The sequence below is a fragment of the Sminthopsis crassicaudata genome, chromosome 1 (assembly GCF_048593235.1).
Source record: "Sminthopsis crassicaudata isolate SCR6 chromosome 1, ASM4859323v1, whole genome shotgun sequence".
Classification (NCBI taxonomy): Eukaryota; Metazoa; Chordata; class Mammalia; order Dasyuromorphia; family Dasyuridae; genus Sminthopsis; species Sminthopsis crassicaudata.
Window position 1 is genome coordinate 667,544,363 of NC_133617.1, and position 17,955 is coordinate 667,562,317.

Here is a 17,955-nt window from a genome sequence, read left to right on the forward strand (position 1 = left end):
TGAGTGTTAGGTGTCTGAGGCCATATTTGAACTCAGGTATTCCTGACTTTAGGCCCAACATTCTAACCACTATGCCATCGAGCTGCTCCTGTGATTATTATTTATGGTTATTAGCAAAACTCTTTATAGCACATTAAAGTTAGCAAAAGCATTTTCTTTATGACAACCTTGGGAGAATTATTTTCATTATATAGTGGAGGAAAATTGGTTCCAGACAGGTGCTGCCAGGAGGTGGTCAGTGCAGATGTGCTATTTTCCTCTGCTCTGGTCTCCTGCTGTGGTTCCCTGGCTGCTGACCTACCTGGATCCCTTTCAGGCCCTAGCTGCTGAGGAGGTCACCCATAGGCAGTATGATCCCCTTCTCGAAGCTTCAGTTCCTTTTTTGTAAAGTGGACCCAGTAATACTCACACTGCCCTGACTTTGGAGAGTCCTTAGGAGGAAAAATGGTGACAGACTTCAAGGTGAGGATTACCAAATAAAGCCACTTAATTAAGGAGAAAGCTACTGTTACATACCTCTAACTTAATAGTAACAAGCATTTATATAGTGCTTTAAAGTTTACAAAGTATTTTGTATACATTATATCATTTTCTTAAAACAATTTGTGGAGTGGGCACTTAGGCTCCCTTTTTTTTTTTAACAGATGAGAAAGGGCAAATGCCTTCTCATATAGCTCCTAAGTATCAAGATTATGAAGGACATAAGACCAATAATGTCTTATGTTTCTTACCACCTATATAAAAAAACCTAATGAAATTTATTCTATATAAATGATGTCATTCATTATCTCAGAAAATCATTATAAAGAGCATTGGAGGAAATATATAGACTTACTGTTGGTACTGAATAAAAGAAAAAATGGTTGCATTTAATGAAAGTGAAATACAATTTCTAATGTTCTTGAGGCAGTGTAGTATAGTTGTAAAAGCATGGAAGATAGAGGAAGGAATTTGGGATTGAATCCTTATTCTGTCCCATGGTAATGTGACCTTACACAAGACTTGAGGGCCTCCTTTAAGCTCTGGGCCAGCTTTGGCATCCTGTGGTCCTGTAGTCAAGGAAGAAAGAATAGTACTTATATGCTAAGATTTCCATATTTTACTCACAGAGATACTCTTATGTTTACCATGCACATGAGAGTATAGTATGACCTTACATAAGACTCAAGGGCCTCAGTTGGGCTCTGGGCCAGCTCTGATCAGCATCCTGTGATTCTGTAGTCAAGGGAAAAGAATAATACTTACATGATAACTTTTCCATATTTTACAGAGATATTCTATGTTGACCATGTACATGAGAGTGTAGTATGACTACCCTCTCCTTTTGCCTTCTTTCAATTCATCCTGCATAAATCTTCTTTACACATAAATCCATTTTTCTGTTCAAGCATCTTCAATTGTTTTTTTTATCACATAGTTGCTATTCAACTGTTTCAATTCTGTCTTACTTTTCATGACACCATTTGGGGTTTTCTTGGCAAAGACAATAGAATGGGCTGCCATTTCCTTTTCCAGCTCATTTTACAGATAAGGAAACTGAGGCAAACAGAGTAAAGTGACTTTCCCAGGATCACACAGCTAGTGAGTGTCTGAAGTACGATTTGAACTCATATCTTCCTGACTCCAGGGTTTGTGCTGTCCATGAAGCTTCTCCCATTACTTAGTTAATAAAATTTAAGTTTCTTTAACTGACATTGAAGGCCTTCTACAATCTGTCCCCCACTTTATCTTTTCAGTCTTTTTTCCTAGTATTCTCCTCCATATAGTCTGTGTTCCTGCCAAACTAAACAATATTCTGTCCTCTGAATGTTCCTTGCACAGGGACTGTGCCTTATCTAAATTACATCTTAGACCTCTCTTCCCCTTCTTATTACATGGAACACAGTAAGTCAATGATTGATTTTTGGTGAAAGCACACAAAGTCAGTATTTAATGTTTGGTGAGAGTACACAAAGTCAATAATTAATGTTTGGTGAATTGAATTAAACATAGAATGTGAAAACTGGAAAGGCTTAAGAGATTAATTAGGGAGAGTAGGAAGGGCTCAGCCTGTTCCTCTAACTTTTTTCCCCCAGACTCTAAATTTCAGAATAGTGGGGGATTGTGCCAAAGTTAAAATTTGCATCTCCCCTAGCACCTAGGGCAGTATTTTGTTTTTTTATGTGGTAGATGTCTGTTTGTTAGTTAATGAATGACACAACAAAATTAAGACAAATAAAAATCATGTAAAATTTATATAAAGACTTTAAAATTTACAAAGTTTTTTCTCAAAATAATTCAGTGAGAAAAGGTAACATTATTGTTCTTGTTTTATAGATGAAGAACTAAGGCTTAGCAAGACTAGTGACTTGATTGTGGTCACATGAGTCCTCCTATGTCTAATCCAATCTCTTTCTATTCAAATACATTTCTTTTTGTTCAGTTCATAAATATATACTTAATATGTTTGTTGATTGATTGTAAATGAATTTGTTCTATATAATTATGGGTGCTATATGATAGACTTTTGTGATCATTTTATTAAATAGTTTTCAGAAAGTTTTGAATTTATCAAAATAAAAGTTATTTCTCAAATGGTAAATAATCAAAAGATATGACATTACAATTTTCATAAGAAGAAATCTAAGCCATTAACAGCCATATGAATAAATGTCCTAAATCCTTTTTTTTTTGAAAGACTATTGATGTTAATTTTTATTTAATATCCAAAGGACCTTTGAGATAATTCTGCTGTACATAGATAGAACTTGGCATAAATTGTTGCTGTCCAGTCTTGTTCAACTCTTTGTGGTTCCTTGGATCATATTGTCCATGGAGTATTCCTGGTAAGGATACTGGAGTATTTCGTCATTTCCTTTTCCAGTTGATTAAGGCAAATAGAGGTGATGTGACTTGCCCTGCATCACACAATTAGTAATTGTCTGAGGCTGAATTTGAACTCAGATCTTCCTGACTCCAGGCCCGGTGCTCTGTTCCTTGAACCATCTAGCTGGTCTCTATATTACAATTTCATTAATTCTTTCTTATTTTTTTTTTTTTGTCAAACAGCTTACTTTTCAATGAACAAAAAACCACAGTTTATCTCTTCTATCCCCAACCTCATTGAAAAAGAGAGGAAAACAAGCCATTATAGTTGGAACTTTTGTGTTTATCAAATATTATGTCAATGTCCTTATATATTCTTTATATTTTTAACCTAATTTTGTTCCACATATCAACTGCTCCATTTTAAAAAAATGACATTTTTGGTTTTTTTCTGTCACAATAGTATCCCAGGTATCCCTTCTTCTCCCTCTCCCCAAGAGTCATCTCATATGATATATAGGACTTTTAAAAATTTTTATAATTATAATAATTTTTTGACAGTACATATGCATGGGTAATTTTTTTTACAGCATTATCCCTTGTACTCACTTCTTTTCTGAATTTTCCCCTTCCTCCCTCTACCCCCTCCCCAGATATATGTCCTAAATCCTAATAGTTAAATACACCTTAAAGAAATTCTGAGATTCCCAACCATAAGATTGGAAAAAATGACAAAAAATTGTTGGAAACTGTATGGGAAAGCAAGCATATTTATATTCTCTTGGTAGAACTATGAATTGGTCTTACTAGTCTAAAAAGCTGAATAGCTCCTTACTATATGCCACAAGTTACTAAACTATACATATTGGTTGAGCCATCTATAAATACTAATACTAGATTTATGCCCCAGAGAAATCAAGAACAAAAAAATATTTATAGCATCTCTTTTTGTAGAAGCAAAGAACTGGAAACTAAGAAATGGAGGTCCATCTACTGGGGAGTAATTGAATAACATATCATATGAATAGTAGAATATTATTATGTTACAAGAAATGATAAATGGGATAGTTTAATAATAATTATAGTTAGCATTTATATTGCTTTTACCTTGAATCTGATACCATGATGAGCACTCTATCATTATTATCTCATTTGAATCTCACAACTAGTTAGCCTGAGAGATGGGTACTTTCACAATCTTTGTTTCATAGTTGAGGAAAACTGAGATTTCGACCTTCCCAAAGATACAGTTAATAAGCATCTGAGGTTGAATTTGAACTCAGATGTGATTCCAGGCCCAGTGCTCTTTCCACTACACCACCTAGCCTGTGGTTTCAAAGAAACATGGAAAAATTTGAATGAACTAATAGAGAATGAAGTGAGCAGAATCTGGAGAATAAATTATACAACTACAACAATACTGTAAAAGAAAACTTTGAAAGACTTAAGAACTCTGATCAACACAATGACCAACCAAAATTCCAGAATATATATGATGAAATATGCCCCCCATGATTTAGGGTACAGAATGAGATACTTTTTGGATCATGGCCAATTCAGTGATTTGTTTTGCTTTTCTATGTATAAAGGCTTTTACTCTTCCTTTTCTTTCTTTCTTTCTTTTTTTTTAGACAGAGGTGGGATGGAGAGAAACTAGATTTTTTTTTAAAAACAAAAAATATAAAACAAAATATTTAAAAATCTATTAAAGAAGTTTTCAGAAAGTATCATCTAAATCCTCTAGTCCCTTATTAATCACCTTTATGGTTATGGTTGTTTTTAGAAAAGAATGGAATCTGAGGAAGAGATGCATGAAAATTTGCGGATTCAGTTTAAGGCTCTGCAGGAACAGCAGCACAAGAGGTTACAAAAACAGCTGGAGAAAAAAAGAGAAAAACAAGTGAGTCTCAAAGAAGGTGGAAATGACCCCAAATTGACTTTTGGAATCCAGAACGAGTTAAACTTGCTTCGAGAAGGTGGGCAGCCAGCCAAAGATACCTTCAGCCAAAGGTAAATAAATGGGCAGCAGATTTCCACAAGGAGAAGTGTGGGGAGAATAAGAGAAATGGTGGAAGATATTGGTTTCAAAATCATGTTGTTTAGATTTTTTTTAACTATGAGAGATTGATTTCAATGCAGTATTTGCTTTTAGTGTTTGGTACATTTGATTGAAGGCCTGTGCTCTGTTTACATAATTTTATACAAATATATATGTGTAGCATTTAAAGTCAAATTGAAATGAGTACTCATTATAATTTTGTTTATTCACTTGATTTCCTCTGTGGAAAGAAGAAAACGTTTTGCATTAAAAAATATGTTCAGCATAATATTAGTGAGTTCCCCAGGAACTGATTGGTTTTAATATGATGTTATATTTATGAAACTTCTTTAAAGGTCATCCTCTACCATTTTCTCTTTTGCCCTTTGCCCTTTCCTTTTTGCTTCAGTCTTCCCAGGATATTTACATACAAACATGAACAAACTCTGCCTTCTAAATAAAGATCACTGCGGCTCCTTTTTTGTTTTCTTGGTACGCTGAGATTAATCTTTATAACAGCAAAAAGGATCCCTGTCCTCATTTTTTCCTATATGTCTCATTGCATTCATTGAACATTTGAATTATCAGTGATCTGTTTGGTATGGAAGCTCCTTCCATGTCTTCTGGCTCTTCCTATGTTGTTGTAACTAAAAGCATCCATTTCTGCTGGCCAACCCTCTAGTGGTGAGATTTTTTGAGCTTAATTAGCCTGGGCTTCAGAGGACAGACACAGAGTCCATTCGGAGTCTTTCCATTTGGGAAGGGAATTGGGCATTGTTTTGAAATGATTTCTGAGAACTCAGGGTCCCTTCCATATCATGGGAATTCAATGAAGAGGGATGTTAGTGGAGGAAACCTCAAATGAAATAAATAATGACTGGTTTGACTTGTAGGTTGCTTGAAGAAGAGATTGAACAACTCCATGAGCAACTCAGAGAAATTGTAGATGAAAATGGAAGGTTGTATAAACTGGTGAAGGAGAAGGATTTTGAAATAAAGCACCTCAAAAAGAAAATAGAAGAAGACCGATGGGCTTTCACAGGTAGGGCTGCACTTAACTTCCTTGGGACTGTTTTCTCATCTGTGAGATGAAGAAGTTGTACTAGATGGTCTGCCTTTAGCACTAATGGATTCTGACCCTATGATTCTATACTGCAGTACCATAGGTTATATGTACTATGGGTCATATAGCTCAGTGGAGCTGCTAGAACCACAATTAGGACCCTACCTTTCAGGTGTGTGTGTGTGTGTGTGTGTGTGTGTGTGTGTGTGTGTGTGAGAGAGAGAGAGAGAGAGAGAGAGAGAGAGAGAGAGAGAGAGAGAGAGAGAGAGAGAGAGAGGAGAGAGAGAGAGAGAGGGAGAGAGAGGGAGAGAGGGAGAGGGGTGAGGATTACTAGGTGCTAACTGAATGGAAGAAGGGACTGGCCAGCACTGACCTTAGTAGAGTTCTGAATTTTCTCAGGGGAACCCAGTCTGTCCCAGTGTGTACTGGGCATTGCAGGGCCACAATATTGGAAAGGACTTCAGGGATAATTTAGTTCAACTCCTTCATTTTATGGGTGAGAGAACTGAATCCCAAGAGGGAACAGATGCTGCCCAGTGGAGGGGAATTAGGAAGTGCAGGACAGTGAAAAAGAATGCTGACTTCTTAGTGGCAGACCCATTTCTGAGTCTTGTTCTCTTACTTTTACTTGCTGTTTGCTTTTGGAGAAATTGTCTGTCTTCCCACCTCTTTAGAGCTTTAGACCTTACCCTGTACTATCCCTGGTAAGAAGCAGGAACACAGGGTTAGTATTGAAGCCAAGAACAGAGTCTCTGGGAGTGGGAAGAGGAGGGAAACCCCATTGAGGGAGGAGGACAGTCTCTGGGGTTGCCCAGGTAGCTGAAAGAATTGGATGAGTTGTAAACCAGAGAAATCTTGTAATGATTGCAATATGTGATTTAAAGAGTCTTTATTATAAGGATTTCAAAGTATTGATAGATGCTAATGAAACTTTCATGACATTCACATAAATGATAGAAGAATCCTCAGATGAGACTTTTTATTTTGAAGTTTATGCTCCAAGATCCCCAAAGAATCTGGAAATAGAAAACAGATATCTCAAGTGCTGACCATGTGCAAATTTTTTAGGTAACTTAAACACTATACAAGTGAGGTAGATAAGATTGGTTGTTGTCCTTCCTTCTCAAAGAGGACCCAAGACACCATGTTGGTATCAAGGTACAGTGTGTTCAACTATGTCTGATCAGACCAATTCAAGCTCAGAAGGCTCCAACATGCACAAATAGTGCATGTGAACATTTGGAGCGAAGATGAAGATGTCTCTAAATTTATACATCCTGCTTTCCTTTTGCAAAGGAAATGTGACCAATAATAGAGATAGCACTGAGCTGGTATGTATACATGCAATCATGATGGCAGGTTGAAGAGATCCTCATTTAAGATATTTCCTGACACATGGGTCCTTGTAAGGGAGACAATGTGATGTGATTTGTTGCTTCTGGAGTCTTGACTCCTAAATGCAAATCCTGCTTCTAATACTAGCCATGAGCTTATGGGTGAGTCATGTAACTTTTTAGATCCTTGTTTTCCTTACTTTGTTCTACCTCTCTCCCAGGGTTGCCATTTATTATTTCAGTTACATAGTCTTGCTGACAGAGTCTCAGTGGGGCTCAGCATCACATCCAGCCCATGGCTCCAGTCATCTGTCACTGTGAAGCATTTGTCGGGGTTGATCCTAACTATTATGAGAGGGAAACAAGAGTGGTGCTAAGTGGTGATGTTGGTCTCAGCGTGCCTTCCACGTGGCCTGCTCCATGGGGTCCTTCCAGCTAAAAACTACATGGGTGAACAAAAGTTTTCAGCACAGTCACGATATCTTTAGGGAGATCTTTCATTTGGGCTGTATTGATAATAACAGAATTTTATAATAATAAGGGTTATTGTGAGGAAAATGTTTAAACCGTAAAGTGCCATATAATTGAGACCTGTTATTATCAATACAGCCCAATTGAAAGATATTGTGGCTGTGCTGATCAACCCTGACAAATGCTTCACAGTGACAGATGACTGGAGCCATGGGCTGGATGTGATGCTGAGCCCCACTGAGACTCTGTCAGCAAGAGCTATGTAACTGAAATAATAAATGGCACCTTTCACTGGACGTTCTCAGTGCTCTCATTGGCCAGGCTTTCATCAGTCAGTCAGTGAAGGGAAGGGAGAGATTTCTTTTCTTTCCCCCAAAGTCCTGAGATAGGACGTTTAACTAAGACACTCTTGAGTTTCATAATCCAGAAGTGAGATAAGCACATGTATAGATCAGTATAGTACAAACTTTTAAGAAAAATGCTGTATAAAATCTGGTAGTTGAGGATGGAGGAGAATGTGAGCTTTATTATTCATCTGCTACTAGTTCCCACTATTATCCCTAACAATTTTCTATGACAAGTGTCTCTCCCTCTCTATGTGTTCATCAATCAACAGCCCAATCTCCACCTCCCTTTTCCCATTTCAATCCTGTCCTTTGATTCCTCTCCACAGTGAATAAGCTTCCCATCATCCTGAGTCAATTTCTTATACTCTACCACTTTCAGACACTCCTTTTATCCGTATCACTCAGCAACTTTTTTTAATCAAAGTTTTTTATTTTCAAAATATATACATGGATAATTTTCAGCATTCACCCTTACAAACCTTGTGTTCTAATTTTTTCCCCTTCCTTTCTTCTACTCTCTCCCCAGGATGGCAAGTAATCCAATATATATTAAACATGTGCAATTCTTCTATACATATTTCCACAAAATCATACAGCACCTTTTTGAATTAAATTTTATTTATTTAAATTAATTATTATAAATCTTACATCTTACGTCAAAATTACTCACAAAATCTTAATTACCAGATCTTCTCCTATGTGTTTGCATTTGACACTGTTGACCATTCTTCTCTCCTGGAGAGCCTCATTTTTTTTTTCTGGTTTTTCATGATATTGCTTGCTCCTGGTTTTCTTCCTCCCATTAGTCTAATCTAATCTAATCTGATTCTTTAGTCTCCTATGCTGGTTTATCATCCAAGTTATATGTGTGCCCCAAAGCTGTATCCAGGGCCCTCTTCTATACTGTCTCTCTTTTGACTTTGTCAGTTTCTGTGGAGTTAATTATCATCTCTATGCACATGAGACACATCTATATATTTAACCACCTTGTCTCTGCCCGTTGGATATTTCAAACAATGTGCACAATTCATCTCAAACTTGATGTATCCAAAGCAGCACTCATCTTTGTTTTTTCCAAAAGGATCACCATTCCTTTGGCCTCCCAAGTATGAAACCTTTGCTCACTTTCTATTTTTGGCTCATCCTCTGGCCTGTTCCACCTCTGCACTGACTCCCTGATCCCCTGAGGGACAATTCTACCATGAATGGTGAGTCTTTACCAGAAACTGATACATCATGAGAAGACCCAGCTATACCACTCACTTTCTACTTCTAAGTCATCCTCCTTGCTATTTTTTTCTCTGCTACATGTCTGGCATCCATCTTCTTCCTATTCATATGGCTACCATCTTTTATCACTTGTCGCTTGACTTAATTAAAAAGCCTTCATTGAGGGGCAGCTAGGTGGCACAACGGTTAGAGCACCAGCCCTAAAGTCAGGAGGACCTGAGTTCAAATCTGATTTCAGACACTTAACACTTCCTAGCTGTGTGACCCTAGGCAAGTCAATTAACTCTAATTGCTTCAGAGGGGAAAAAAGCCTTAATTGGTTTTTCTATCTCAAATCTCTCTCTACACTTCAGTCCATCTTTCACTGCTGTCACACTGGTTTTTATCTCCATATATGCAAACCTGGCCATGTCTCCTCTCCCTTGCTGGATCAAGTACAGTAGCCCCCTATTATATCTAAAATAAATAAATTTTCTTAAAAAAAACTTTAAAGACCTTCACAATGTGGCTCAAAATTATATTTCCAGACTCTGAGATCCAGTCTCTGGCTTGCTTTAGGAAGAAATACTTTAACTAGTATGGGTTTCCAGAGAAGGGCAGCTCCTTATAACTCTAAGTGACAGGAAGGACAAAGGTACCTGGACAGAAGTAAGGAAATGGGGATCAGAAGGGTAGGGAGCAAGGGCACATGTGGGTTTATTAGCCTTTGTAAGGAATGAGATATATTAATAAATTTGTAAGAATGGGGAAATAATGGAAAGAATACACATCTGGATTCAGGAGACCTGGGCTAGAATCCTGATTCTTGTATCACTTTGGATAAACCATTTACTTACCAAGGGCCTCAATTTTCTCATATGTTAAATGAAAGATTGAACTAGATGAGAGGGTCCCAATCTTTTTTCAGTCTCTATTCTACTTTAATATTCATATAAGATATTTTTGGAAAAAAGATTAATTTTCATAAAGAAAACTATATTTGGCATATATTAATGTTTTTACTATTATTAAGTTGTTAAATATCTAATCAGAGTAGTCAATTAGTGAGACTCTTAATTCTGTTTATTATCATGTTGTTTTTGAAGGAGATCCCTGCATATCATGTTTGATTTTCTATTTGTTTCTTGCTTTGAATTTGATTGAGAACAGGATTGAGATTCATGGAGATAAGTTGTTATAAAAAGAAATAAATTTCTATGAGTATGTTTATAAGGAATAGTGCATGCTTCTCTAAGGTTATACCCCAGATTGTGGTTTCTTGTTTGCTCCTTTTATATTGGGCTATTGTCACTGATTTTTTTCTAGTTCAACAGGAAAAGATTTTCATACCAAACCTTCGTTCTTTTGCTTTTGGTCAATAAGAATTATTCCTTCAATTATCTTTCAAATTGCTTAGATGCCATATAGTTCCCCTTCTCTCTCCATATTTACCTACTTCTACGCTGCTCTTTCTCCAGTCCATTTTTAAAAATAGCACTACTTTTGGAAAATTTCAGTAGGATAATATTCTTATTTACCTTATATTCCCCATGCCTCCTTGACATGTTTCTTGGTGGTATCTACTAGACTAGTGCTAGTATCTACCGGATTAGTTTTAGTCTAGATTACTAGCTTTAAAGCCTAGGAAATCTGTGCTGTGGGTGATGTAGATATCTCCCACCAGGTGTCACTCTCAGTCTGTACAGCAATTGTTAAGTCAGCTTGAAGAGAATCCTGCAGAATCACAGATGCTCCCTAATAATGGAATCATAGAATGTGGGAATTGAAAGGGACTTTGGTGCTCTGCTAGATAAAGATGCTGAAGATCACCAATGGTGATTTGTCTGAGGTTTCACAGTGAGTGATTGACAGTCAGAGGATTTGAACCCAGAGTTCTTGGCTTCCAGCTCCAGTTGCATTTCCTCCACTATGTTATGCTTCTTTTCTAAGATGAAACTTTGATTTTTGACATCACAGGAGCTATGGTGTAGTGGGAAGAATGCAGGATTTAAACGTAATTGGGCTTAGGTTCACATCCTGCCCCGGCTATTAATTAGATAGTATAGCATCAATCAATGAATTGTTATTTAATATTAATTATTAATTAATTAATATGTCAAGCACTGTGCTAAGCCTCAAGGATACAGATACAGGCAAGCTAAAAGGTCCTTATGCCCAAGTAGCTTACATTGTAACACGGGAGATAATACATATAGCTAGGAGCTTGGAAGGACTCAGAGGAAAACATAGCCAGGAAGGAGGAGGAGGAAAGAAAGTGGAGAAGGAGGAAGAGGATGATGATGATGTCTAGAGAGTACAGGTAGCATAAGTGGGGAGAGACAAGCATGGCTGAGGTTTTTTCTAAAATCCTTACTTTACTGGCTGACATCACAGACTTACTACAACAACTCTTTCAATGTCTCTGAGATTCAGTTTTCTCATCTACAGAATGAAAGGGTTGGATGAGGAGCCACTCTTCTAGCAGTGAATTCTCTGATCTGTTTATTACCTTTCTATATTTTAAAGCTAGAGTCTGTAGGATCCCAAAACATCCATGTTTACATTCAAAGGATGCAATACTCACAGATTTCATTGACATGATACAATCAGTTAGTCAATTGGTAAAAAAAGAGGTGAAGACTTAGAACCAAAAGAACCTCAAAATTTTTACTGAAGTCTGGGCTCCAGGTATGAGCTGCATAACACTTCTTGGTGACTCATCTTCCTCTCCTATAAAAAGAGGGTAATTTGCCCTTCTTAATATATGGAGTCCTTACCTTTGATTACATTAAATTAAAAAAGGTTTTACACAAATAAAGCCAGTGCAAATAAGATTAAAAGGGAAGTACAAAGGTGGGGGAAATTTTTTATAGCCAATGTTTCTGATAAAGACTTTAGTTCTAAAATATATAAAGAGCTGTATCAAATTTATAAGAATGCAAGTCATTCCCCAATTGATAAATGGTCAAAGGATGCAAACAGAAAATTTTCAGACGATGAAATTAAAACCCATCTATAATCATATGAAAAAATGCTCTAAATCACTAATGATTAGAGAAATGCAAATTAAAACAATTCTGAGGTACCACTTCATATCTCTCAGATTGGTTAAGATGTCAGGAAAAGATAATGATAAATGTTGGAGGAGATGTGGAAAAAATGGTGACACTAATGCATTGTTAGTGGAGTTGTGAAATGTTCTAACCATTCTGGAAAACAATTTAGAATTATGCCTAAAGGGCTATAAAACTATATATAACCTTTGATCCAGCAATTCTACTACTGGATCTGCATCCCAAGGAAATCATGAAGGAGGAAAAGGGGCCCACATGTGCAAAAATGATTATAGAAGTTCTTTTTGTGGTGGCAAAGAATTGGAAAATGAATAGATGCCCGTCAATTGGGGAAATGGCTGAATAAGTTATTATATAAGAATGTTATGGAATATTATTGTTCTATGACAAATGATGAACAAGCTGATTTTAGAAATGCCTGGAAAGATTTGTATGAACTGATGCTGAGTGAAATAAGCAAAACCAGGAATATATTGTACACATGGTAACAGCAGTACTGTGTGATGACCAACTCTGACAAACTTGGTTCTTTTCAGTGGTTCAGTGACCCACGGCAATCCCAATAGACTTTGGATGGAAAATGCCATCTGCATCCAGAAAGAGAAATATAGAAACTGAATGTAAATCAACATATGCTATGTTCACTTTTTTTTTCCTTTTTCCTCTGGTTTTTTTCTCTTTCATACTTTTTCCTTTTTGTTCTGATTTTTCTCTCTCAACATGATTCATAAAGAAATGTGTATTAAAATTAATGTACATGTATAATTAGGAAAAAGAAAATAAAGTTTTAAAAAAGAGAAAGAAGAAAAAAAAATGAGGGCACTGAGCCTTGGGAATCAGGAAGACCTGAATTCAAATTTGGCCTTAGATACTTATTAGAAAAAATATATGTTCATATGGAGTCCTTAGGGGAAGGATGCTTCTCCTAAGAAATGACCATTCTTGGATTGCTTGGATGGGCTCTGATCTCTGCGCACTTTGTGGGGATTACCATGTGCTGTAGAGTCCAGCCGAGGACTCGGCTAGGGTGGGGAGTCTGAGAGGGCCACGTTTGTATTGGCCTTGTCATTCTACTCTCATTTTATCCAGGGACAGCTGGTGTGGCAGGAGATGTAATCGCCACCAAGGTTGTGGAACTCTCTAAGAAGAACCGAGACTTGACAGCAGAGACAGAGAGTGAAAAGACCAGAGTGAAACAGCTCAACAACCGAGTCCGAGATCTGGAGAAAGAAGTGAGGTGTTTTGATCATTGCAGTATCTTGAAACATTCTGGTGATGCTGAGGGGCTTTCTCTACCCAAATTCGGGTTTCCTTGCTGCTCTTCCACTTGCTCCAAGGTCCAAGGAACCTATCAGAGAGCACAGAGCAATGAAACAAGATGAAGTAGCAAGCCAGCTGTTGCACTTTGCAAGTGTCATTTCTGGACTTGCCATTTCACTTGAGTATGCCTTTTGGTTTTTCTGTTATCTGTTCTTCCAAATCTAATATGAAACTCTCTTTTATTATGTATGAGCAAAGGCATATCCAATTGGATCATATTTTCCCTTAAATGAGCTGAATCAAGCAGGGCTCACTTGTGCCCATCTGAGCTTGTGCTTAATTCTGAGATTCTGGTTTTCTTCAACTGCCTACAATACAAATGTATTAAACACTGACTGTGTGCTCAATTCTCTTCTCAGTACTAGAAGAGATTAAAAAACCCCAAATAACCCCAAATATAATTTCTGCCCTCAAGTAGCTTCTTGTCTTTTTTTTTTTTTTTTTTTTTTTTGGTGTGGCTTCGGTTCATTCTTTTTTTTTTTTTTTTTAATAGCTTCTTGTTTTTCAAAATGCATGCAAAGATAGTTTTCAATATTCACCCTTGCAAAACTTTGTGTTCCAAATTTTTCTCTCTCCTTCCCCATCTTCCCCCTCCTTTAAATTGCAAGTAATCTAACATAGGTTAAAGCAATTCTTCTAAACATATTTTTACTTTTATCATGCTACACAAGAAAAGTCATATCAAAAAGGAAAAAATGAGAAAAAACAAGCATAGCTTATAGTCTAGTAGAGTAGCAAAACACAAAAACAGATAACTCTATAATAGCAAGGAAAAATTGCGTTAGAAAGTCACAAAGTGCTATGTGAAGTCTGAGGACAAGGGGTAAGTGGGTAGAAGAAAATCAGGAAACCTTGAAGCTTAGTAACAAACTTTTCTTGAACACAAATTATTTTCCAGGCACTATGCTAGGTAAAAAACAAGACATTCCCTGCAAAGTTTCCCCAAAGAGGTGACATTCAAATTGTGTCTTAAAGAATGGGTAAGAATTAAATGGGCAGCGAGGTGGTGCAGCAGATAGAACTCTATGCCTCCAATCTCAGATAATTACTAGCTGCCTGACTTTGGACAAGTCACTTAATCTCAGGAGCGTGGAGAAAGAAACATTCCCACTGTTTTTGTCAAGAAAATCCCAAATGGGGTCACAGAAAGTCAGAATCAACAATACAAGCACCACCACAAAAGAATTAAGTGGACAACAAAAGGAAGAATCTCAGCACAGGAAATTGTGATCAAAGGTGAAAGATTACTGGATCTTGTAGGAAAGGGCTGGCTGGGCAATCTAGTGTGGTCGAAGTTTAGAGAATTGTAGATAAATCTGCAAAAGCAGGATTTGTACAGAGCCTTGGATGCCAGGAAAAGATGTTTGGATCTTGCTTGATAGCGAACAGGGATCCGGTGAAGATTTCTGAGCAAAGAAGGGACACAATCAGAGTCCAAGCAGGGAGAGGAAGGATGGCTTAGAGAGACATGCAGTGTTCAGTGATGAGAATTCTTGCTGATCAGCACCCTTCTGAGAAAAAAGTCTATTTTCAAGTCTACCTTGGAATCTGATAATGATCACTCCAGGGACTCTCTGGGTGTTAGTTTATGCTTTGTTTTTCCTAGCAAAAGAATGTACTTGAGGGCTTGTGGCCAGATCAATGGATAGGAAGAAGAAAGGTTTCAACATTCATTCATTTTTTTAAAAAATAATTTTTATGGCATTTACTTCATCCAAATCAATGGAATGCTGAAATTATGCTATGGCTTTTGCTCAAACCTGATTCCAAAGTTTCATCAGAAAGAGGAAGAGATCTTACATTCTTAAAAGATGTACCGATGAATTGCAAGCTCTGGTAAGTCCTTCCAAGCTGAGCAGCCTTCAAGTCTATATCAGGGCAGGGAGGTTCATCCCAAGAAAGTTGGACACCACTGATAAATGAAAAGCATGTCCTATGAGGTTCAGTGGGACTATGGTCTGTATCTGTGAAGGGAGTTCATGTATTGATAAAGCTTCGGATCTTTTGAAATATTGAAATTATAGGATGACTGAGTTCAGCACAGGCCAAAGCATCCATCCACAATCAAGCCAAGTCATTAACATAAGGCTTTGAAGAGTAGAATTCCTCACTCAAGGTCAGGGAATGGGCAGGATTCTAACATGAAGATCTGAGGAGGTCTAAGAGAGGACATTACGATCCCAAGCCTACATAAGAAAATTACAAAGGAGGATCCAGGAGGGAAGTTTCTTAGAATTCAAAGAAACCAGCACAGGACTTGTTTGCTTTTAACTGAGGCCAGCTTTTAAATAGCTCCTCCCGCTGATACCTCAGATCCCTGTTTATTTGGTATTCAGCGGCACTTCCAGCCCCCAGGTAACACCCCAGGAATAATCTATGTGCAGTATATCAGCCAGGAGAAGTGCCAGGGAGGTAAACTCTGATCCAGAAGGAAAAGAAGGGTGCACACAAATGGAAGCATGCAGAGTTTTGAAAGCAAAATTCTACAGGGCCTGCTAAAAAGACCTATGTGTCTGGATGGCTGGAGCTGTAACTCTAAAGTTGAGGTTTATGAGTTTGTTCTGATAGCTGTCCGTACAAAGTTATGAGCAGTAAGCTGATGAAGCCTCATGGCAAAGGGAAGTAGTATGGCCCAGCACTCACATATAGCTGGACTGCTCTGGGCTGCCAATGGAAACACAACACGGTACCATATGGTAGGGGATTTGAGCCCTCCAGCTCCTAGTAATGGCCAGGCACCCTGCAATAAGACAAGTTGACTTTTATGCAATGCTGTGAGTACATTATTTCATTTCATTTCATTTCAACCTCACAACTATCCCATGAAGTTGACATTATACTATTTCCCCTGTTTTATAAATGAAGAAACTACAGCCAAATGTTACTTACATTATGGGCATGGTATCAGGGACAGGAGTTCAACCTAGTTCTCTCCATGGTAGTTTTAATTCCTTTCTGAGAGTCACTCAGGCCCTGGCAAGCCTCTCGAGTTTCAGAAGCGTACATGGATCATCAGAAGTCTTAAAAACTCTCCTTGATATCTCTGAGAAGGCAATAAAAGAGTATGTGTGTGTTTTCCCTCCCCTCCTGCGTCTCAATGTACTATGATTATTCTTGGCACCTCCCCACTGGAAGAGGGTGAGTGCTACAGCTTCAGTGGTTGAATTCCGCTTTGATGAGATACTATGATCTGCCATCTTTAAAGTGCTTGTCTATATACATGTGGGCTGTGTCCAAGAACGCCACACTTAGGCGGCCCTGAGTATGGCCGCTATTCCAGAATTCAAATGGCATTATCAGATATTCACACTATCTATCCAGAGTCTGGAATATGGTCTGGGTGGTAAACATCCCTGGCTGCCTCTGCTGGTCCAGTAGGTTAAGATATTGATTGCCAATGACCTTTTGTATCGATGTGGTTCTGTTCTGGTCATTATTATGCAGTTAAGAGTTCTCCATTTTTCTTTTTCACAAAAAGTGTAGTGGACGAAATTCTTGTAGAAATCGGTGGGGGAGAAAGAATTTTTCAGAAAAGGGACTTAGGAACCAAGTTCACTGCAAAGTCATTATCTTGATATGGAAAGGATCTGTTATTAAAGAGTAACAAAAACTCATCCTTATACCATATTTTAAGTTTTGCAAAGTATAGTATTTTGCTCAAAGCAATTTTGTGAGGTTTATTGTAACATGAAGTGTTTGGTTAAACAGCAAGGGCTCTCGGGCTGCTGTGGGTGCCTGCCCATGGAGTGGTGTAGCCCAATAATCTCTGCTCTCTCTATGATATATAAACCTTATAATCCAAGCAATGTCAGACAAGGGGAACATTTATTTACATAGCACCAACTATGTGCTGGGAATTTTGCTAAGCATTTTACAAATGCTATCTCACTTGATCCTCACAAAAATACTGTTATTATTTACAATTGAGAAAATTTGAGATAAACAGAGCTTAGTGACTTGTCCAAGGTCACATAGAGAGTATATGTCTGAGCGTGGATCCGAACTTAATGACTTCAACTCTAGGGTTCTATCCACTGCATTGTCCATCTGTTTCTCTAGTATGAGAAAAGAAATCCAAAACATCAATCCACAAATAAGGACAAGAAGAGTTCTCTTTTAAATGGAAAATAAGTGGCAAATTAGCAAGGAGCCATGAAGGTAACCACCAGCATCATAGCCACCATCTGATGCATTGGCAAGGCCATGGTTGGGTCCACTGTGTCCCGTCCGGACTTAAATGCTCTGTTGAGGCTGCGGCTTGGATATCAGACTAGAACCTAAGCCATAGGTTTTT

The 17,955-nt window shown here is 37.7% G+C and overlaps 1 protein-coding gene across 4 annotated transcripts in view; it reads left to right on the forward strand.

The window, feature by feature from the left end:
- Positions 1–17,955, forward strand: part of CCDC13 (coiled-coil domain containing 13) — a 114,385-nt gene that overhangs the window by 7,942 nt on the left and 88,488 nt on the right. For all 4 annotated transcript variants that reach the window (XM_074283178.1, XM_074283176.1, XM_074283175.1 and 1 more), the window contains exons 2-4: positions 4,589–4,815; positions 5,737–5,885; positions 13,431–13,573. In XM_074283178.1, the coding sequence (XP_074139279.1) occupies positions 4,589–4,815; positions 5,737–5,885; positions 13,431–13,573 (519 nt within the window). The remainder of the gene's footprint in view (positions 1–4,588; positions 4,816–5,736; positions 5,886–13,430; positions 13,574–17,955) is intronic.